General features: G+C 39.1%; 1 protein-coding gene across 1 annotated transcript in view; it reads left to right on the forward strand.

The window, feature by feature from the left end:
• Positions 1-21,752, forward strand: part of LOC100771487 (solute carrier organic anion transporter family member 1A5-like) — a 42,996-nt gene extending 21,244 nt beyond the window's left edge. The window contains exons 6-14 of the mRNA XM_035448602.1: positions 3,052-3,150; positions 4,170-4,391; positions 10,767-10,931; positions 12,098-12,293; positions 13,569-13,734; positions 15,412-15,584; positions 17,197-17,261; positions 18,328-18,445; positions 21,533-21,752. Coding sequence (XP_035304493.1) covers positions 3,052-3,150; positions 4,170-4,391; positions 10,767-10,931; positions 12,098-12,293; positions 13,569-13,734; positions 15,412-15,584; positions 17,197-17,261; positions 18,328-18,445; positions 21,533-21,752 — 1,424 coding nt within the window. The remainder of the gene's footprint in view (positions 1-3,051; positions 3,151-4,169; positions 4,392-10,766; positions 10,932-12,097; positions 12,294-13,568; positions 13,735-15,411; positions 15,585-17,196; positions 17,262-18,327; positions 18,446-21,532) is intronic.
• The last annotated feature ends 2,659 nt before the right edge of the window (positions 21,753-24,411 follow it).

A 24,411-nucleotide genomic window follows, 5' to 3' on the forward strand; every position in this document is an offset into this window, starting at 1 on the left:
CCAGGTAATAATCTCCAACACATTGCCTAGCTGCATGATCTTCCAGGCTCTGAACAATGATAGGATGTCAGAGATGGACGGTGCTTCTTTTTCTGGGTTGGGACTCCTCAAAAGACCTCCAGAGTCCATGTTGCCCTTGGAGGCCATGTATATGTTTTTGTTCCATCTTGCCACCTGGGGTCATGTTGATATGTGTGGCCTGTGCTGCTGCCTGTGGCCCTGTTGATGTCTGTGGTTCCTGTTGCCACCAAGGGCTATATTGATTTCTGTAGTGATAATTTGTTTGTAATCTAACAAATAAAGCTTGCCTGAAATCAGAGTGCAGGGCTAAGGCACTAGTTAACCACACACCCAGTTAATAGCTAAGCCACCTGTTAGCCACATACCTAAACCACTAGTTAGCGATAAAGAACAGGCAGTGGTGGCCACACCTTTAACCCCAGCACTCAGAAGACAGAGGCAGATGGATTTCTGTGAGTTCAAGGCTACCCTGGGCTACATGAGAGTGAATCAGTCTAAAAAAGAAACAGAGTTTACACCTGTAATCCCAGAACTAGAGAGGAATATAAGGCAGGAGCTCAGTGCAGTCTCAGGGCAGTCTGAGGTTTTTTGGTGGAGAGCCTTGCAGTCTGCAGTCACTCTGAGGACAGGATCACCCCTTTTGGGTCTTAGCCTTGGTAGAGGTAAGAACTCTGTAGTGGTTTGACTGCTTTGCTGTTCTGATCTTCAGGCCAGCTTTGTTTGTTAGATTACAAACAAAACATACTGCAGGCTTCTGTGTCTTTGCTGTATTCAGGGTTCCTGCTGCACTACCACAGACAGTCCCATCAAAGCCATGATGGGAGCAAACTCCTTTCCATGTGTCCAGAGCCATGTTCTCCAAGGGACTCTGTGATGCTTAGCTTTAATTGTCAACTGGACACAGCCTAGAGCTACCTGGAGGAGTGTTTTAATGAAGTATTGTCTGTTGTGGGTTTCCCTGTGGACATGTCAGCAGGAGATTGTCTTAATTAAGTTAATTGATGTGAGAAGACCAGCCCACTGTGGGCAGCACCATTCCCTAGGCAGGGAGTCATCAACTTTGTAAGAGTGGATCACAACCATGCAAGCAAAGACGTAAGCATGAATGCTTTCACTCCCTCTTCAAAGCTCCTGCTACTGGGGATTCTCTGTTGAGATGCAATTGCAAACCAAAGGAACCCCATTCTCACCAAGGTTAAATTTTCTCACAGCAATAGACATGAAACTTTCATAGTTGCAAAAGCAGAATGAGCTGTGATGAATTTCTTGTAATGTGTCTTCATTAACGCTCTTCTCCTGTAACTTCCTTCCAAAGAAAGGATGTGTCCTCTAACAGCCCTTCTCTTGGATGCTATCCTTGTCTTCTTTTTTTATATTTTTCTTACCAACCACAGTTTACCTTCCCTCCTTTCCTTCTGTTTGCCCCTCTCGACTCCTATCTATACCCATCCCCATCCCCTCTGGTCTTCTCAACTTATTATTATTTTCATTTCCTTGGTCCCTTCCAACCTCACCTGGCTTCTTTGAAACCACCACCAGCATCTCCTGACTTACCTTCATTCAGAATCTCTGCTAAGTCAGCCCTACTCACAGAAAAACCAGATATGAACAACTTCAACTTCCTGCCTTCTCTTCACTTTGCATCTTGTCTTTTCCTCTTACTCTGTGGGTCTGTGGGTTAGTCCTCCTCTGTGAGCCTGAGTTTTCAAAACCAAACTCTTCTGTCTTCCTTGTTCTCTCAAACACTCCCTATTTGCTGCCATCTATCCAATGATTCCAGCAAGATCTCCAACCTCCACTGAATTCATTCCCATCCTATGCTGTCTGCCTTGACTCCCAGTCTCTCACTCTTCTCAGTCCCTTTCTAATTCTAACATACTCTCTTGGAACCATCAGTGATCTCCATCATGAGTCACTATCTGATATAATACAGAAACTCAGAAAAGTGGGTGTGGTCAGCATCATCTGTACCAGCCCCCAAGTGGGCGTGGTCAGCATTTCCTCCCACAACTGTCTTCACTTTTGATATTTTTGTTGATTCTTATGAGTTTCACATAATGCATGCACCCCTATCACATTTAATTCCCAGTCTTCTCAAGTCCATTCCTCCTCCCTTAAGACCTCCCCTAAAGAAAAGAAGACAAAGAAAATTATAGCAAGTCCAGTTTGTGTTAGCCATATTCTCAGTGGACCATGGTCAATCTTCCTGTGGTCAGCCTTTCAAGGAAAACTGAATCACTACCCATCCTTAGTCCTGCCAGAAACCATCAACTATGAAGAGATACACTTCAGGATCCCTATCACAAAATTTAAGAGGTCTATTCAATGGCTTCCTCTCTAGACTGTTTCTTTTCTTTGGAAGGGGGTGTGGGGAGAAGAAGCTGTCACAGAAGACTTCTATGTCTCTCGTTCTCAACTGTGAGTCTGCAGTCATCAACACCACTGCAAAAGAAGATTTCTTGCCCCTCACGGTCTATGTCCCTGGGCTGTCTGTTTTGGAGGCCTGTCATGAGGCAGCACATTATGGAGGAAGGAAGGGAGGAGTGAAGCCATTCATCTTGTGACTGGGAAGCAAAGCAGGATGAGGAAGGGGCTATGGTTCTCCTACTGATGATCTGAAGACTCAACACCATGCCCTGCATTCAGAGGGTTCCTCAGACTCCAGTGGTTGCCATTGGGAAACAAGTCTGTAGCACATGAACTTCTGGGGGACATTCCATATTGAAACAATGGGAGCTTCTTTGTTAATATTTATAGAAACCAACATACATACATGCAACACATATGTATATATAACATATGTATGTACAAATAACATACACACCAAGCTTATGTTTTTATATATTGCATATAAAAATATCTGAGGTAGTGGAGTGTAGCTCAGTTGTAAAGCACTTGCCTTGACTATTGGATTTGATACCCAGCTCTGCAAAGGAAGGAAAAGAAATCTAATATTAAAAACAATTCAATCTCAAGGCTTTTTTATGTAAGCAAATTTTTGTGTAAATTCCTATCTTTGTTTACTTCCAGGGATTTTGGAGACAGGAATGATCATTGGTCCTTTGATTGGACTTTTGTTGGGATCCTTCTGTGCAAACATTTATGTAGACACTGGGTCTGTGAATACAGGTAACATAACACGTTTTATTTCTACCGTCCATTCCCTAGAGTGCGAGAGAATGCTCCAGATTGCTATACCATTGCCTTCCTTGATCCGCAGTTAGGCAAATTATGACCATTTACAGACTGCAGATCTAAGAGAAGCAGAGGCAGGGATGAAATGTCAACTTCTGATCAAAAACCCACCACTCTCCCAGCACATTGAAGCCACACCCTTCGTCTCAAAAGATTTACTCTCATAGGTCTTTCTCAATGAGGCAGTCACTGTGGAAAGAGATATTTCTGTTATGTGATAAGCACCAATTTATAAAGTTTTCACAAGCAGACAGAAATAGTCATTTACTGCTGGAAAATATATCCCCTATACTGGTAGATAAAATCAGTGAATTATTTAAAGCACACACAAACCGAAAAAACTGATACTATGTGATGTTTTATTTTATTATCTCTATGCATAAGTGTATGTCTGTGTGTGGGTGCCTGCTGAGGTCAGAAGAGGGGTTCAGATGTTCTGAAATTAGCGGTATAGGCAGTAGTGAGTTTCCATGAGGGTGCGGGCTATAGAACTCAGGACCTCTGCCAGAGCAGCAGTAACTCTCAGCCACTGAACTGTCTCTTCAGTCCCCTGCCACACCCACTCTACTGTTTTGACATTTGAATACATCAGGTTAAAGCCAATTCCTTATATATTTCTCAGATATGTTTTCTATCTTTTTAAAATGAAGTTTTAACTATTATGTAGCAATCTAGGATTTTTTCTTTTTAATTTCAACTTCACCCAACTGATCAACCCCAGACACTATTTCTCAATGTCTGAATTTTCCCAGATCCCTGTAATACCAGCATTTAGGAAGCAGAGGCAGAGAACCACAAACTCAAGGCCCAAATAAGAACAATGACTAATGTGTGGCAAGTTTACATGTAACACACTATTTTGAGCTTAGATGGGATTATGATCCTTATAATTTTCTATGGTTTACTCAGGAAAGAATGATGGAAGCTAATAAATTATCTGTATTTCTTTACAGGTGACCTGACCATAACTCCCACTGATACACGCTGGGTCGGTGCTTGGTGGGTCGGCTTTTTGATCTGTGCAGGAGTGAATATCCTGACCAGCATCCCCTTTTTCTTTCTTCCCAAAACACTCCCAAAGGAAGGACTGGAGGATAACGTGGATGTGACTAAAAGTGACAAAGAAGGGAAACAACAAGAAAAAGCCAAGGAGGAAAAACGTGGACTCACTAAAGGCAAACAGGAAAACTTTAAACCTTGTAGTTCGTTTGATGGGTCTGCAGTTAGTGTAGCACTTGTCCTGCTGTGCTGAGTTCAGACAGTTTGTCACTAACGGTCCCTACTAGATGTGTTAAACTTCTTCCAAAGTTACCACTTGGAAACAATTGACTTAATTCAAAACCCAACTTATCTTAGTTTAGAAAAGTGACTACTCTATGAAAATTTCCAATCAGTCTGAATACTCAACAAGCAAATATGTTTTCTCATATATTTTGAAAAGCCTATTTTATAGAAAATATTGTTACAAGTTAAAAAAAAACATGAATAACCAGCAATTCAAGCTAAAGATAATGGGAGAGAAATACCCGTACTAAGGGACAGTATAATTTGAAAAGAAAAATGCTTATTTAGCTGTGAGCATCCTTTATTTTAAGGGCCAGTGATGACACAATTCTTTGTATTTGAAGGTGTGTTGTAGTTCACAGGAGCACCGTTCCCTGAGGATCAGACTGTTGTAGAACAATCAGGAATGTTATTAACCTCCAGTGCAGAGTAATGATGATTCTGTAAAAAGCTGAGTGTTCAAGACTGCCCATTCTGAAACCTTGGCACTAATTTCACAGTTTTGTGTGTGTGGTGACTTCTATAGTATCAAGAGATTTGTGCAAAGGGGGAATGGCTTAGGCTATGGAATTCTAAAAGTGTATCCATGGAGAACAGGAAGGGGCTATTTTTCACCTGTCAGTTGAGGGCGACAGTACATTATATTCTTGGGTTTCTGTGCTGTTCTGGCATAGACTGCACTGGGGAGCACTGGGGAGCACTTTATTGGTGATTTCTCTACTTCCTCCATCACTCATAATGTCCAACAATTGTGCACCAAATAATCACACATCTGCCTTAAACATTACTGATCCTTGCCAGGGAGCCAGTCACTGGCAGCCAGTTCAGAGGCTTGACCAGTCTTAGAATCATGTTCACCTTAACAATTCTCCTGAAAGCTAATACTGATAGTTTTTGTGTGACTGTGTGGACTGGCAGATCAACATTACTTTTTTAAATTTAAGCTTTTATTTTGAATACATCTTGACCAGTTTCCCCCCCCCCTCTCCCTCCGGTGTCCCCTCTACCTCCTCTATCAGAGCTTCTCCTTCTTTGTGTTCCATCAGGAAAAAGCAGGCCTCCCAGGGATAGCTACTGAACAGGGCATAACAAAACACGATGAAACTAGGCACCAGCCCACACTCAGGGCTACCTGAGACAACCAGTAGGAGGAACCAGGTCCCAAGAGCAGCCCAAAGTGTCAGAGACACATACCCCCACTTGCACTGTTAGGAGTCACACAAAACACCAAGCTAACAAAGATAACATGTATGCAGATGACCTAGTGTAGACGTGTGCATGCTCTGCGATTGCTGCTTCAGTCACTGGGGGTCCCTAGGAACCCTACTTAGTTGACGTCTGTGGGCTGTGCTCTCTTGGTGTCCTTGGTCCTCTGGCTCCTACCTTTCTCCCACCCTCTTTTGTGGGCTTCCCCAAGTTCCAAGGGGAGGGACCCAAGGGAGACTTCCAATTTGGGCTCTCCACATAATGTTTTCTGGGGATCTTTGTATTTGTTCCATCGACTGCTGGTGGGAAGCCTCTTTGATGATGATTCAGCTAGACACTGATCTATTAGTGTCTAAGAGTATCATAAGCAATCATTTTGTTGATGTTTTTCTATCATAGATCTTAGGGCTATCCAGTTTCCTGTTCTTGGTCATCCAGACTGTATTGAGCCTGGGCTCCTTCTGGTGATATGGGTCTCAATTTAGGATAGTCACTGCGTGGCAACTCCCACAGGTTCAGCTCCTCCAATAGCTTACTCCGTCTTGCAGGTGGAATAGATTATAGGTTGAAGGTTTCGTGGCTTGTTTGTTGTTCCAGTCCCACCTCTGGAAGTCTTGCCTGTTTTTAGAGAGTGGCTGGTTCAAGCTCTGAATCCTCCATTACTAGGAATCCTCAGGAGGATCACCTTCTTGGAATCCTGAATGTTTCTAATGGGCTGGGTTTCCACATCACCTAACCAAATGCCCACGGATCCAACCATTTCTCCCCATACTCTCTCCCTCCACCACTCACTTTCAGTAGGTCACTCCTGTTCCTATTCCCACCCATCTCCAGTCCACTCTCAAAATCCCCTCTATTTCCTCTCCCCAAGGAGATCCACTAATCCCCATTAGAGCCCTCATTGTTACTTAGCCTTCCTGGGTTTGTGGATTGTAGCATGAATATCATTGACTCAACAGCTGATATCTGCTTTTTAGTGACTTAATGCCATGTTTGTCTTTCTGGGTCTGGGTTACCTCACCCAGGATGATTTTTTCTAGTTCTATGCATTTTCCTGCATATTTCCTGTTGTCAGTTTTTTAACAGGTGAGTCATATTCCACTGTGTAAATGTACCACATTTCTTTATCCATTCTTTGGTTGAGGGGCAGCTAGGTTGTTTCCAGTTTCTGTAAATTACGAATAAAGCTACTTCTTTTTTTTTAGAGCTTTCATGTATACTGCTAAGTTGCTAGTATGAGATCTCTCTGATTTCTTTATGTAGCAACTTAGTGCTATAAATTTTCATCTTCGTATTACTTTTATTGTGACCCCTAAGTTTGGAGTATGTTGTGCATTCATTTTCATTGACTCTAGGAAGTCTTTAATTTCTTTGTTTTCCCTGCCTTGACCCAGCTGATAGTCATTCAGTCGGTCAGTTTCCATGAGTTTTTAGGCTCTCTATTATTTCTACTTTTGTTGATGGTCTGAGAGCAAGCAGAGGTAATTCCAATTTTCTTGTAACTGTTGAGACTTGCTTGTGGCTGAATATGGGGTCAACTTTAAGGAAAATTCTATGAGTTGATGAAAAGAAAGTTTATTATTTGTGTTTTGATGAAATGTTCTGTACGTATGTGGGTAGATGGAAGTTTCTGTCCTGCCTGGTCCCACAGATGTTTAGCCCCAAATAAACACATAGAGGCTTATATTAATTACAAAATGTTTGGCCAATGTATCAGGCTTCTTATTGGCTATCTATCTCTTAATTATTAACCTATTTCTGTTAATCTTTGGATCTCCATGTGATCTTGGCTTACTGGTGATTCCTGGGTCTATTGCTTCCTCGGCAGCTATATGGCATCTCCATGACTCTGCCTACTACCTTTCTCTATCCCTATTTGGATTTCCCTTCTTGCTAAATCCTGCCTCTCCATTGGCCAAAATAGCTTTATTCATCAACCAATAAGAGAAACATATATTCAAAACAGAGAAAGACATCCCCCATTATATCTGTTAAGTCTATTTGATCCATAATTGTCTGTTAGCTCCAGTATGTCTCTGTTTAGTTTTTGTCTGATTGCCCTCTCTGTTGGATAGAATAGGATATCGAAGTCTCCAACTATCAATGTGTGAGGTTCAATATGTGATATTAGCTTTATTAGTATTTCTTTTACGAGCAAGGTTGCCCTTGCATTTGGGGCATAGATGTAAAGACTGAAACATCATCTTGGTGATTTTTCCTTTGAGGACTACAAAGTGTCCTTCCCCATTTATCTTGATTAATTTTGGCTTGAAGTCTATTTTGCTAGATATTAGAATGGCTACATCATCTTGTTTCTTCGGTCCATTTGCTTGAAAAATCTTTCTGAGCTCTTTTCTAAGGTATTATCTATCTTTGATGTTGAATTGCATTTCTTATATGCAGCAGAAGGATGGATCCTGTTTTTGCATCAATTCTGTTACTCTGTGTCTTTTTATTGGGTGATTATGTCCATTGATATTGAATGATATCCATGACCAATGATTATTAGGTTGCTGGTGGTGGTGGTGGTGATGGTGGTGGTAGTGTGTGTGTGTGTGTGTGTGTGTGTGTGTGTGTGTGTGTGTGTGTGTGTGTTTCCCTTCTTTTGGTTTTTCTTGTGTGAGGTTATTTATTTCCTGTACATTCTTGGGTATAGTTAATCTTCCTGGGTTGGAGTTTTCCTTCTAGTACCTTCTGTTGGCTGAATTTGTGGATCAATATTGTTTAAATATGATTCCATTTTGTTTTCTCCTTCTATGATGGTTTAAAGTTGTGCTGAGTAAATTAGTCTTGGCTGGAATCTGTTGTCTCTGAGTCTACAATACATCTCTCCAGCCTTTTGGGCTTTTAGAGAATCCATAGAGAAGTCAGATATAATTTTAATAGGTTGGTCTTCATATGCTACTTTACTTGCTCCTTTTTCCTTGCAGTTTTAATATTTTTTCTTTGTTCTGTATGTTTAGTGGTTTTATTATTTTGTGGTACAGGAACTTTCTTTTCTGGTCCAATCTATTTGGTGTTCTGTGAAATTTTTGTAGGCATTTCCTTCTTTAAGGTAGACAAATTTTCTTTTATGATTTTGTTGAAGATATTTTCTGGGCCTTTGTACTGAGATTCTTCTTCTTCTTCTTCTCTCCTATTATTCTTAGGTTTGGTCTTTTCATAGTATCCCAGATTTCCTGGATGTTTTATGTTAGGGAGTTTTTTTAGATATACCATTTTCTTTGACCAATGTGTCTATTTCTTCTAGTATATCTCCAACGCCCAAGATTCTGTCTTCCATCTCTTGTATTCCATTGTTGATGCTTGCATCTGTAGTTCCTGTTCAATTACCTAGATTTTTCACTTCAATAACTCCCTTTCTTTGTGTTTTCCTTATTGTTTCTATTTCCATTTTGGGTCATTTCCTGTAGCTGTTTTCCCCACCCTGGGATTTCCTTAAGGGATTTACTTGTTTTGTCTTAGTTTTTGATGGCCTTTCCTTGATTTCCTTAACTGATTTATTCATTTCCTGTAAGAACCTTAATCATCTTCATAAGGTTGCTTTGAAGGCCATTTTCTTGTGCTTCTGCTGTGTTGGAATATCAGGATTTGTTGTATTGGGATAATTGGGTTCTCTTGTTGATATATTTCCTTTGCTGTTTTTTTTTTTTAAATTATTTCTTATACTGGTGTCTAGTCATCTAGGTTTGAGGTGATTATAGGTCTAGATGCTGATTTCTGAGTTTGTCTTCTTTGGATGGGTGTTTTGTTTCTTTGTTTCTGTTTACTCTCTTGTCTTCTGGTCAGTTTGGCCTGTGGTTGAAAAGTGTTCTCTCCCTGTGCTGGGGGCTGGACTTATAGCTGGTGTTGTGTCTGGTAGAGTAGAGAGTCTTTGCTCCAGCTGGGGGCTGGGACATGGTGAAGCTGAGTGGTTGAGGATTGGTGATAAGGTTTTGGGGGCACTGGTAGCCAGTTCAGAGATTTGTATGTTCTTCGAATTATGGCCATATTAATGATTTTCCTGAAATAGCTAATACTGATTGCTATGTGTAATTTTGTGGCCTTCCAGGTCAACTTGATTTTCAAAAGTAGGGACGAACTTGGCATAGTATAAGACATACAGAAAAATCAATGTGAATTGTGGATACCCATTTAGGAGAACAGACATGTAAGCAAACAAGGGTGAGTTCAAAGCTCCTGGGAATTCTGACTGTAACTCACTCATTCATAAAGATGGATTTTGCCACTAGAGTTCACTTCTTTTTTTTTTATTAAACTGCTCTGTCTTGTTATGAATGGTTTCTTATTTATACTTTATGCCCCCAAAACCTTAGGTAATTTATTAAGCATAGTATAAAATTAGAAAATCAAGACAGGAAACATGAAGAAAGGAAAAGGAAAGATATTATTAAGTGTGAAGTTCATTATCTTCCTTCAGATCCAATCCATTTACTAGAGACAAGCTACAAACTTGACTCAGCTTTTTAAATATGGAGAAGTTCTGGTTAAGTCAGTTGGAAGGTCCTTAAAGTGAGATCCTCATGTTGATATATTTAAAAATATCACTAGGTGCTTCTAATGAATGCTGTGTTGTGAAATGCTGCTGGGATGCAGAAGCTGGCTGAGCTGTAGAGTGATTCCTGTATCCTTCCATGGTTTTTAGCTTATCTGTTCTGGCACAAAGGATTGACATCAGTGTTTGATCTCAAACTTCTTCAAAGAGAGTCCCTTGCAGATTCCAGAGAGCAGACTAGTTACTCTATAGTGAATATTAATATAAGTGATATTAATATAAGGAAAAGAAAAAAAGGAAATGCAAGTGTATGGCCATAGATGTGGTTCCATTTCCTTACAGTTTTGCTTGATGATGTAATTGGGTTCTGAGTCTTATATAGCCAGTTGAGCCACTAACTTTCATCAGCGACTTAAAAAATAATATAGAACATTAGTCCCAAGGGGTAAAGATTTATCAAATATATTTGTGTCACTGCATAGAATTTGTGAGATTTTAGGAGAATACTGGGCAAAATTCGAAGCAATGTTAGCTTAATTGTCTTGGCACTCTCTTGTTGTTTCAGATTTCTTGCCGTTCATGAAGAGCCTCTCCTGCAACCCAATTTACATGATTTTCATCCTTATAAGTGTGCTCCAGTTCAATGCATTTATAAATTCATTTACCTTCATGCCTAAGTATCTGGAACAGCAATATGGAAAATCAACTGCAGAGATAGTCTTTCTCATAGGTATGAAGTCTCATTGTGTCTTTAGTAACATTTCTCTGTCCTACAAGGACACGATAGGCAGTCTCCCTAAGGGCATGATCAACAGTAAGACAATGTGACTAAGAGACTTCAACAAAATGGAAATGTTAGGATATTCTTGTAAATTCCTTCTTTCCAGTCTCCAGGGAAATCAAGAAATGGTAGGAAAAGGAAGAGGCCAGAAATATCCTCTTTGTTCTCTCCCCAGTCAGAATGGAAATTGTTTTCTCTATGGAAATCTTGGGGGATACTCACATCAGTCAATTTTCAAGAGGCAACATGTTAATTCAAAGAGGCATAGAGTTAACCCACTGGAACTCTGTATATGACTTCCATATTTCATTTCTGGGCTTCAATTCTTGCCTTCCAAATTACTCCTAATTCAGTTACTTGGTTCCCTTGTGGTTTGAAGATTCTGTGTAGCCACACTCTGATTTTCTTGTTAATACTCTAAATCCACGAATCCTACCCCATTTTGGATTGTCCTGGGTTCTTTTTACTCTTGACAATTGACCATCATGATTGCATTCACATTATTTCGAGTTTTGTGGAAGCCCCTACAAAATCCCAGTCCTTACCCTCATGTAATGGTATAGAGCTGCAAACAATGTGCTAAATTCTCTCAAGTCTGGTATATGAAAGAAACCTAGCTGGGATTTTCTCTTCTCTTTTCTTTTTTTGCTTTGATTTTTGTCTGGGGAAGGAACACCAGAGAGGAAGAATAATGTACAACATCAACAATGCATAGAGTGCTCCGTACTTGATAAGTATGGACTTTACAGTGACCTTCTAAATCACCTTGAGCTGATTCAAATTCCCAACCAACTGAGTGCATAGAAATACATGAAGTACCTGTTATCATATACGTGTGTGTGTGTGTGTGTGTGTGTGTGTGTGTGTGTGTGTGTGTCTCCCTGTGTCATACTTATATATAACCTGCTGAAAATGATTCAATAAATGGTAATAGTCTTTTAAAGGTGACATTATGGGACATTTGAAAATCTCCTTTTATTTAATGTGTGAGCCTGTTGGGGTTAAAAATATCACTCTGTATTAGAGCTAAATAGTTTCTTAAGTGAGATATATTAGACACATTGTTAACATTCATTTTATGCTGCCTTTTAATAGTATTTTACTCATGTTTGTAGGTCTTTATAACTTACCTCCAATATGTGTTGGATATATAATTGGTGGCTTGATTATGAAGAAGTTCAAGATTACGGTCAAGAGAGCTGCATACATAGCATTCTGCTTGTCCCTGACTGAGTATCTTCTATCTTTCTTTAACTTCATGTGGACCTGTGACAATTTCCCAGTTGCTGGCTTAACTACCTCTTATGAAGGGTATGCTGTTTCCTAAGGAAGATCATAATATTTTCACAATGGCTAGTCCATTTTCTTCAATGATTGTGTATGACTTAGTGGCAGTGATCCATGGCTTTATTATATTTTCTTCTAATCATCATTCTTATATCATCCCATATGAGTTGTAAGCTTATTAAAAAGTTCTGGAGACTACCATTGAGTAAGTTTATGATTCTACATAAATATACATGGTCACTGTGATATCACAGTCTCCTTTAAAGTGTAATAAAGGAAAATAACCAAGAGCTTTGTAGCCTAAATTATCCATATATTTTATACTGTCATCAACAGATACCTTTAAAAGTTGACTATACAGGCCAGCAAGGCTCAAAGTTAGCACAGTTGTATCTAATACATTGTAAGTCTATTAAGAATATATATGTATGTCACTGGTATAGGTATATCTTGTATACTCTGCAGACCTAGATTTTTGTATTACAAAATCATAAGAATTATATATAATAATTATATATATATATATATATATAATCATCTGTTTTGAATCTCTTTTAAGACAGGACTGGTTCTTTTCACTTTGTACATATAGAAATTGAAACTCGGGGAATTAGTGAGTTTACAGAAAATGGCTTCAAGGGAACCAAAGTAGAATTGTATGTACTAACTCCATCTCCAGTCATGCCAACTCCATACTGTGTTTGAGTGACAGGATTTGAATTCAGCTTCTAGACTCTCACATTATCCTCTTTCAATCCCAATGTAAGTGCTGGCCACTGGATATATCAGAAGAGCATGTCAGGTTACTGAAAGCATTCTGTTTTGGGGGCTAAACAGCATTTATTTTATAAATGGTAATTACAGATTTTGCTGAAGCCACCATCGCTCTTTCATTACTTTCCATCATGAAGATCAATGAGAAATTACATCTTCTTTCTTAGCTCCGACAGCATAGTGCTTTCCTATGTTTGTTTTCTGAAATAATTAAAAAGCAGCTATGTGACCAGCTATGTGAGCAGATGACTTGTGTGCCAAAAAAATAGTATAGAGACCACACACTGATATTTGGATGATTGATTTTTGTTTCTGTTCTGGGGAGAAGATGAACTGTTTCTGTCTCTGTCTGTCTCTCTGTCTCTGTCTCTGTCTCTGTCTCTGTCTCTCTCTCTCTCTCTCTCTATGTGTGTGTGTGTGTGTGTGTGTATGTGTGTATGTGTGTACCAAGATGAAGATAAGGGAAGAAAATTAAGTGCTTGGGTAGCTTTTTGGTATCCCTAACATTATTTAAAATCATTTCAGAATTCAACAGCCATTATATGTGGAGAATAATGTCCTTGATGACTGCAACACAAGATGCAACTGCTTAACAAAAACGTGGGATCCCGTGTGTGGAGACAATGGCCTAGCATACATGTCAGCCTGCCTCGCGGGCTGTGAGAAGTCTGTTGGAACAGGAATCAACATGGTAATCACCCTTTTCAAGTCTTGGGTTGATGTTTTGCATAGAGTATTACCATGTGCTATACCCACTAAAAAGCAAAAATTATCCCGTGCTTAAAATAGATTAATATATTTTTATGAACAACTAAATTTCCTTTATGTATTTATACTTGATCTTACAATTTCTAGATATTATATATAGCCTTGACAGAGTCTGAGAATTAACTTTTAATTTCAAAGCAGTTGAGACAATTTTTCAAATGATTGGAGTTAAAATCCTCAGGATGAGCTGGAGAGCTAGCTGAGCTGTTAAGAGCACGTTCTGGTTTTTCAGTGGGCCTGTTTGCTTCCCAGCACCCACATGGGTCAGCTCACAACTGCAGCTCCTCGCACTGACACTCTCTTCTGCCTTCCTCAGGCACCCACGTGCTCCTGTTTGAATGCACACAGATATAGACGCATACACATGAATAAACATTAACATTAAAACTCTAAAATACTCCAGAAAGAATTTACCTGTTTTTGAGATAGGGTCTCAAGAAGCCCAGGCTGACTTCAAACTAGCTATGTAGTTAGTTGAGGTGGAGAGAAAACTTGTCTTTGAATACCACGAGCTCCTTTCATTTATTTATTCATTTGTTGTGGGTGTATCTATGTGTGTGTGTGTACAGGTGTATACACATATGGAGGCCAGAAGACAACGTCAGCTGTTGACTCCCAGGTCTCATCCACTTTGTGCTCTTGACACAGAATCTCACTGGCCTGTGATTTGCTGATTAGGCTGCATGGCAAGTGAGCCCCAGGGAGTCATCTGTTCCCATCTTCAGAGCAGCAGTTCTGCAAGCAGATCCTCTACTTTTCCTTGCCTTAAACATGTTATAATACTTACAGAGTTGGTTGGTAGTCAAAATGAGATATATTTTGATTCTTAATCAGACCCCCTCCAAGCAATCCAAACAATCAAGTATTGACTTTATTGTAGAAATAAACTCTTTTCTTTGAGACATGATATTATTAGTAAGCACCTAACTATTTTATCAGCATTCTGAAACACATTTTGTTTGCATACTTAATACTAGGCCAACACAAAACAGACAAGTGTTTATTTACTTTTTTAAAGGTTATGTGCAGACTAGGCTGTTGACTTAGTGGGTAAAGGCATTTGCCACCAAGTTTTGGCACCAGAAATACATCCCACATTGTAGAAGGAGAGAAACTAGTCCCATAATTTATTCCCTAACTTCTATATGCACATCATGGCACACAATGTTTACACATAGGCATACATATGCACACACATACACAGACATATGCATTTATACCCACAGAGAAAAATCAAACAAACATGAGAATAAATATAAAAATAAAATAAAGTGTGCATTCAGGATAACTGATTTTTTTCAAATTACTCCATGCATTTAGAAAAAAATTAAGAACTAAAAAAAAATCTACCTCTTTATATTTTACAGTAGAATTCTGAGATTCCAAAAAAGATGGAAATAAAGGAGGACAGAATCTCCATTTTACTTATTTAGTAATTTTTATTCAGTGGTATTTGTGCTCAAACTAGATAAGTGCTCTTCCTATGATCCATGTCTTTGGCCCCTACACTCTCAATTTTGATCTAACTGGCTTTGTAGAAAATACTGAAGGTTGATGCCCAACATTTCTCTGCCTTAAATAGGACACTTTTTTTTGGCAGGTGTTTCAAAATTGCAGCTGCATTCGATCTTCAGGAAACTCATCTGCAGTCCTTGGGCTGTGTAACAAAGGCCCTGACTGTACTGTCAATCTGCAGTACTATTTAATCATGTCACTAATTGGCTGTTTCATCTACTCTCTATCAGCCATACCTGGGTATATGGTTCTTCTGAGGTAATAAGTAACTTGTTCATTAGCTTTCTCTCTTTCCCTTTTTAGTAGTGTATGCATACATGAGTGTAATGGTGTGTGTGTGTGTGTGTGCACGCGCGCGCGCACGTGCGTGTGGTATATATGACTTTATATATTAATTGTCCATGGTAAGATATTATATTTTTATATTCACACAAATGGAGATGTGGTATATGCCTTGTTCATAGGTTCAAGGACAGATAAAGGCACCGAGTATTGCTACTTCTTAAGTCTTATTTTTAAAGGGAGGGAGAAGTGGCTGTGACATCTGTCACCCATCATGTGCCAGGCTGATTCAGCTGATGTGGTGCCATGGTGTCTCCTTTCTCCTTCACTACTCCAGGTGCCTCTGTTCCAAAGCAGGATTCTCATTTGATAAGGATGAGCTTCCTCACAGAGGAGGTTGGTCATTGGTGAAGGGCATGTGAACAGTTATACTCGACCGTTAAAACCTCCAAGCATTCTCAAGAAATGCTCTCATATTTACTGAATGCCTGTTCCTACTTCCATGCCCCACTTCCATGTTCATCACTTTTTCAATTATCTTACCTTCTGACACCAACTGGATGCCAAAATGTGGCTCGTTAATGTTATAATGTGTGATTGTTAAAAGTGTGTGTGTGTGTGTGTGTGTGTGTGTGTGTGTGTGTGTGTGTGTGTGTGTGTGTGTTTGCATGCCATGGCATGCATGTTGAAATAAGATGTCTTGCAGGAGTTGATTCTCTTGATATAATGGGGTTATGGTCTCTTCAAATTACTTTTTCTCATATTTCTTTGCTCTTTCTTGGTGAATTTGATGATTTTAGTGTGAATGATGGATGATGCAGTGCTGCTGTTTGCACACTATTATTACTCTTCTAGTCTATTGTTTTTCTTGAACTCTGTCATGGAATCCCTTCCAAAATGAAATCTCAACAATTGCATTTATTATGCTTTTCTTACCCAAGATGGGAAGAGACCACATTTTAAAAGGATTTCCATATTCCAAATTTATAAAAAATATTTTTGGATGTTATCCTGACTGCTTTATAAGTCTCCCCTTGAAATTCCTAAAACTGACTTGTCCATTTTTGTAGGCAGTACAGGAAAGACAAATGTCTCCATGTAACAAAGGTTTTATCTTGTTTATTGTTATAGCATACATAATGGAGTCTTTCTCTGTTTATCTGTGGGATCACCTTTACCATATCTTGAATTTTTATATAATAAGCGTTAGGTTTTTTTAATCAACATGACAAAATACCTGGCAAACAACTTAAGAGAAGGTTTATTTGATTTGTGGTTTCAAAATTTTGGGTCAATTATGCTGGGGATAGCGTGGTGCTCACCATGAAACTAGTCATATTGGTTAGCAGCCAATGTCTAAACATTAAATGGGTCCCACTCTGCTTTAGATGTGTGGAGGACAGAGGACAACTTCCAGAAGTCATATTCTCCTTCCTCTGTGTGCTCCCAACAGTAGAGCTCTATTATCCTCACTTCAGGATGAAAAACTTAACCATCAGAGTCATGAAATATGACTGTCATTGGGAGGAAGCTAGGACAGATATGGGTTTGCATGATGAACTTTTATATATGTGCATGTAATTTTCAGGAGTATCAAGTCTGAAGAGAAGTCACTTGGAATTGGATTACATGCATTTTGCACAAGAATATTTGGTATGAACAATTTCCCTACTCCAATATTAAATACTTAAAAAATTTAGTTTTCTCTTAATAAAAAGATAGCAACTGTGTTGTCAACCCAAAATACAACCCTTATCTTAAAGGGAATAGGCAGTTTTATTCTGGACTCAAACATGTGTCACCATAACGTGGGAACATAGATTCAGGTCATTCAAATATCAGGTTCCAACATGGTTATAATTTTGTGATGCTTTTAGTTGGAGAAGAAAAGAAGTCATGAGTAAGGCACTTCTCAAATATATCTAGGAGCTTTGTGGCAGCAAAGCATGCAATTCTCTTCTTTGGGCTCAGATGTAATCTGATGACATTCTTAGCGTTTGGGTGAGTGGAGGCTAGCAACCTGTTAATTCAAACATCCCTAAAGGCTTCATGTGATAGTCACACAGATATGAGGTCAGACACAGGGATGGGGCAATAAATGATAAATAAGAGAGGTAAAGATAACTTGTCTCTGGGATCTTCAACATCCCAACTGTCTACATCCACGAGATTCTGATGACCCTGTGGCATTTTTAGCATGTATGCACTCAGCCCACATTACCCTGACCTCCAGTTCACAAGCCTTTGTGTTTAGAAATGGCAACTAGTAATTAGTCAGAGAATGGAGCAACTGCAGAGATGATAAATGCTTCACCTTGTCTTTAAAGAGCCTACCTGAACTTAATTATACCTTTCATCTTTTAGTAGTTTCAAGGATAAAAGTAAGAAGGAAAATGTTTCTGTTAGATGTACAAGACATTTCAGAAAATACATGAACCTCGTGGTTATAAACTCAATGGACATTTCCTTAGCATCATATATATATATATATATATATATATATATATATATATATAGTCATCTAGAAACATTGCATTAAGTTACAGTTTCTAAAGTAAGTGTAGAGGCTTTGATTCATAATTTGTTTTTTTTAAGAGAGAAAGTGAAGTACTTCCAAATATAAATAACACCTCTCTCTCTCTCTTTCTCTCTCTCTCTCTCTCTCTTCCTCTTCTTTCTTCCTGTCAATTGGTTGCTTTTCTCTCTCTCTTCATTGTAGCTGGCATTCCGGCCCCTATTTACTTTGGTGCCTTGATAGACAGAACCTGTTTACACTGGGGAACTCTGAAATGTGGGGAGCCAGGAGCCTGCAGGATATATGATATACATAACTTCAGGTAAAGATAAATTTTTAAATGATTTACTTATGTTTACATGCATTGGCATTTTGCATGCATGTATGTCTGCGTGATGGTGTCAAATTCCTTGGAGGTAGAATTACAGGCAGTTTCTAAGCTGCCTTTGGGTTCTTGGAGTTGAATCTGGGTCCTCTGGAAGAATAGCCAGTGCTTTTAACTGCCGAGTCATCATTCTGCCCCAAAGGTAAAGATAATTTTTGAGACCTACTTTTGTAGTTTATAAAATGTTCTCATTCATCAAAGATTTTCTTGGGTGATAAGATTACATTTGGCTTCATTTTCAGAATGCACGTGATGGCATAGCTCTCCTATTTGTGTATTTTAATATTTCCCAATTGTTTCTAAAGTGCTTGATATATGTAAGTATGACTAACTCTTCAAAGTATGTCAGAAAGGAAGCAGGGTGGCTGTATAGATGCTCTGGAGCAGTAGTGGGGGAGCTGCATCTTGAGCTGGGCTAGCATGGCAGAACACCGGCGATAAACAAGACAGCAAGATCCAGAGACCAGGGACAATGGTGCTACTGGTGGGGACAAAATCTCTCAGCTTCTACCACCCCATACCTAAGGCAGAGAGGAGGATTCTTCCCTTCCATAGGAGTCAGCATGACAGTCCCAGGACATTCAAGCAGCGTGGATCCTGGAATTGTAGCTCCTGAAAAGTTCACAGCCCTCACATGTTTGCAGCCTGATACTGTAAGAATCCCCAGTTGGTGTACTGTCTTTGTAGCCCAGGGCTGTCTTGAGAAGCGACCTGCTATCTGTATTTGACTGACATTCTTATCTCTGGGAAGCCATAGATACTCCATTGCACTTAGCGGTTGGCTGCCCCATGAACACAGCATGGTTCAGTAGAATGCTTGTGGTATAAACAAGCTGAGAGTGTCTCAAAGGGAGAGAAGGTTGCCCCACATAGAAATAACTGAAGCCATTACCCTCAAGAACCTGCAGACCGTGGAGCCTGGCCTTTGAGATCTTGGGACATCCAGCTGTCTGTGCTTTCATGCCATTGCTTGAAGTAAAAACAGTACGTGCATGGTTCCACCACTCCCATTGCTCCACAGACACCTGTCACTAACAGTGCAGTGAGAGAACTATGGCTTCACTGCTGCCCCACGCCCAGGGGTCATGCTAGGCTGATCTTGAAGCACACTTTTGCTGTTACCTTGGTTTCTGTCTAGTACAGCAGGACCAAGAAAGCCCACAGGGAAACTTTGTTTGCTACAGACTGCACTGTGCTTCTCATTGCTCCCAAAACAACTTCAGCCAAAGGGAATTTTGGCCCTCTCCAGGTATGACCCAGTTCTGCTCTGTTTCTGGGTGAGGAGGATACTGAAAGATTCTGGGAAAGAAAAGTGCTGGCCGCTGCTCTGTTCCCAAGTGTGTATGGCTGGGGGTGGCTGCTATCCCATTTTCAGACTGGCACTCCCAAAGCAATAGTGTGGAAGGACTCAACTACTTCTGTCATTGCATCTGTGTGGGTTAAAGTTCAAGCTACTTGACATATCTAGAACGGTGGACTGTATCCCAGAATTGTGAGCAAATTCACCCCATCTTCCTCAAATTGAGTTTGTCAGGGTCTTTTATAACAGTGGCAGGTAAATAAGTGAAGATATTAATTAATCTATTATCCATCTAGAAAAAAATCTCAGTTGTATTTCTAGACTGTTATATCTGGTCTTAAGCATTCAAGCACATATTCTCCACATATACTTTCCCACTGTGGAAGTAGTCACAATCATTTTCTCTATGCTTACATAGTTCACGACTTCCTTCTTAAGGAATGATGCTACCCACTGTGGACTGGGGCTTCTCATCTCAATTAAAGTTATCAAAATATCTCTCACGGACATAATCCACATAGGCCTTAACTGAAACTTCCTTCACAGGAGACTCTACATGGTATGAAGCTGACAAAGCTATACACAACACCAGGTTTTACTATAAATATTGAGATCATAAAGGATTTTTTCATAGTAATTTAGAAATATCCATTATGTCAAAACCACCAATTTCCCAAATACATTAAGTCAATAATCTTTTAATTTACAAAGAGCAATTGCTTATAACAGTTTAGAAGTACTTCTATGAAGATGTGAATGGGGAAATTACCTAAATCATTTCAAGAAGCTTCTACAATCTTCAGGCTGAAACTGGACAAGTTCAGCAAATGAAAAGAATTTGGGGCTGAAGTTCAGGGGTTAAGATCACCTATTGCTCTTGCAGAGGACATGTGGTCAATTCCCATAACCCATTTTGGGCAGCCTACAACTTCCCATTACTCCAACCCCCAGGCATCCAGAACTCATGGATTCATACCTACAGAGACCCAAAACATACTCATAGGGAATAGTCAAAATAGTTATTGGATAAATTGATTATACAAGAAAACTAATGCATGAAAATTCATATATTGAATCTACTAATATATAAAAGTGGTAATATGACTTATTGTAGATATAGAAGTATTTCATTATTACAAAGGACTACTAGTGTAATGCAATTCACAATTGCTGAGTAGGAGAAAAATCTTGAAAAGTAACTCTTTTGTTTTATATATGTGTAATCAAAACCGGAGCAAGCAAAGTAGAAAAGAATAGTTCTCTTACCTTGCTATAGAGTTCTTTTGGCTCAGTATTTAAGAGACTTTATGATAATGGCAGAATCATGGCCTAGTGTGAGGTAATGGTAGAGGATGCATGGTGGCAGAGAGTGAGGACGCTGGTTATGCTTCGTGCTGAGTTAGGATTTTCATCCTCAGCTAAACCTATGTGAAAACATTCTCATAGGCACACCCAGAGATGTATTTCTATAATAATCCCAATGCAGTCAAGTTGACAATGGAAACTAGCCTTCATCAAAATGAAGAAACACATTTAAACTTGCATGTCGGAAATTTTTGACATTTTAACAAAAAGAATGAATAACTCAGCAAAGTAGATTATATAAATTTCACGGGCAAAATAATCACCTGATTCTATTGAAGAATAAATGGTCTGTGAGCATATACAAAAGTGGCTTTCAGTGAACATGCTAAGATTTAATACAGATTAGTTGTTTTCAATAGGCGCATTTACCTTGGGTTGCCAGCAGCTCTAAGAGGATCAAGCTTCCTCCCAGCAGTCTTCATTCTAATACTTCTGCGGAAACTCCAACTCCCTGGGGAAAATGACTCTCCAGAACCTGAACTTGCAGAGATGAATCTCACAGAGAAGAAAAGCAAGTGCATGGATGTGCAAAGAAGTCCTGGGGTTGAAAAGGACGGAGAACTCAAAACTAAGCTTTAGTGAGGTTTCTATTGGCCTGCACAAGCCATGGACAGTGTGCGTTTGGCCTGCACAAGCCATGGACAGTGTGCGTTTGGCCTGCACAAGCCATGGACAGTGTGCGTTTGGCCTGCACAAGCCATGGACAGTGTGCGTTTGGCCTGCACAAGCCATGGACAGTGTGCGTTTGGCTTCATTTGAATCATGAGAGGTACTGTAGGAACTCTTTTCTTATCCTTAAGGACATAAAATTATTTTACACACTATAAAAATATTTACTGATAGCATTTTTTCAAAACATTGGGGTAGCACTTAAGATTTTCCCAGGGAAGACTCTGGTGACCCCCACACTGAACTTTACGTCTGTCTTCATTTGCAAACAGCCTTTTCTGTTTTAACTTAATCAAAACATGTATGTGTTTCTCACATATCTTCAATAGTGTTTAAACTCTCCCATTCCTGAAACACTATTCAATTTCATTGAATTTATGCTTCATTGTTGGAGTTATTAGAGATGAAAATTTTCACCTTGGTTTTCTTACATTGAAATAATGTGTTTGAATTTATCCCATCTATGTGCAAGACATTTGCATATCCCTTTATCTATTTAGGAGTTGTCAACTGTCTCTCTTTTTTTATTCTAATTTTTATTCAAAATTAGACTTCTCATTAATGTGCCATCTCTTGTTTTCAACCTGTTCTTTCATTACTTATATTATACATTTGATCATTTTGTTTAGATCACTGATAAATTTAATAAGGTCATTTAAAATCATGTAGCAAAGATGGTTGCAACTTTCCCCCTAGGATTTCAAAGCTGGTAAAGAAACTTATTCTTAAAAGCAAGCATTTGAGAAAGCCAGTCCTTCACCAAGCCCTTTGTAGAGATAGGGCTATGTGTCATTGGTACAATGCTTGCCTAGTTGTGGGAGACCCTGGGTTCTACAACAAGGTAAACTACTGAAAATAAAATAAAATATAACATAAAAATAAAGGATGGATGCAGTATCAGGTGTTCTCAAAAGACTACTTTCTCATATTCAGGTGGTCTCTTTGGCCCAGTGTTCATTTTACTCGTGAGTCCTCAAAGTACATGGGTATTAATTTCCAAAATCATATTAGAGTAAAACCATTAAAGAGGAGCCAGGGAGATGGCTCAGTGCAAGGTTATCTTTGCCACAAAGCCCGAAAAGGTGGTTTGATTCCTGTTCTGTGCCCTCTTCTGGATGTAGGGAGAGATCTAACCAGCCTTACCTGTGGCGCTGACCACCCATTTGGGCATGGTCACAGGTGCATCAGTGAGAGTATGGGGCTTGGTCTGGGGTCTGGGACAGGCTTGCTCTCTCTTGGTTCTGGTTGGGTCACAGAGAGCTGCTGGGGGTGGATCCTTGGAGCTGGAACTTGTGGGTCATCGGATTCTCGTGTAAGTGACTTCTCCCTGAATAAAATTAACCTATATTCTCCTAGTCCCATGTATCTTAATCTGTGTGTCACTAAACTTCCCCTTTTGCAAACAAATAAATGAAAAAAATGTAGAAAGCTTTAGAGTGTGACTATTGATATAAAATTGGGGTTCTAAAATTTAAGGTACCCCCAAACCAAATTTGATTGAGTACTGTCCCTCCTAGCCTCAGGAATTAATGAATGATGTTATTAAAACATCTTAAGTGCTGTATTCTGTAGATCTCTGAAGTGTTTGAAGACCATGTCTATCTAATGTATATCTCTGTTTGACCTTGAAAACATACCTAACATGACAAGTTTGATTGTAATCCATGACTAACTACTAACTGGCATTTCTTTATGATCCTATGTAGTTTGTAATAAAAACTTTTAAGGACTAGAAATTTGTATTACATTGTTAAATAAATTTGTATAGGTACAATACCTTGAACAAGAGTAGAAATATATGTTTGGTTTTATGAAAAGTATAAATGGCAAGATGAAATTACTTCCTTTATGAATGTATTTTCTCAGCTTCATCCTTTTGAAAGTAAATGGAATGTAAATAAATTCTAAGTTTTTTTTAAAGAAATGTGTGTACAGTTGTTCTAGCAAAACTAATCTCAAATTTGTATCTATATACTTAAATATCTTAAACAAGAGTAGAAACATATATCCAGTATAACAAAGATAACCTGAAATTTGTATGAATATGCAAAAATCCATACCAATGTAAATACTTAAGACTAGTTTTAGTTTTTTGGTTTAAAAGTATATTCAATTATCTACCTTTTATCCTGTCATAGCTATATCCCCTTTTTCTTTTCAGAACAAGATCCCTGAATCTAGTCTCATTTGTCCAGCTTTTTTTCCTGATCATTACCAATAACAACTTGTTACCAACCCCTTGAACAATGAAAACTATCCATAATCCATTGAACAGCCTAAAACTGCCTGCCTCACCTCTTGGGAATGTGGGATTTGTATTCTTAAAATTACTTCCTGTTGTCTGGGGGGCAAAAGCATCTTTAGAGGACCCTGAAAAATAATTGGGATAATTATCAAGACCTTGGAAATCTAGCTGTATCTTTCTTTTGTTCTGTCCCTATGTAATGGGGAAGTTCAGGGCTAACCTCAAGGCCTGGCAGAGTAGTCTGTGAGACTGGACCACTTCAGCTAGCCACCTTGAAATTGTTCTTAGCAGTTTGTAGTCCAAAGCTGATTTTGGGGTGGTGTT

This window comes from Cricetulus griseus, chromosome 8 (genome assembly GCF_003668045.3).
Source record: "Cricetulus griseus strain 17A/GY chromosome 8, alternate assembly CriGri-PICRH-1.0, whole genome shotgun sequence".
NCBI lineage: Eukaryota > Metazoa > Chordata > Mammalia > Rodentia > Cricetidae > Cricetulus > Cricetulus griseus.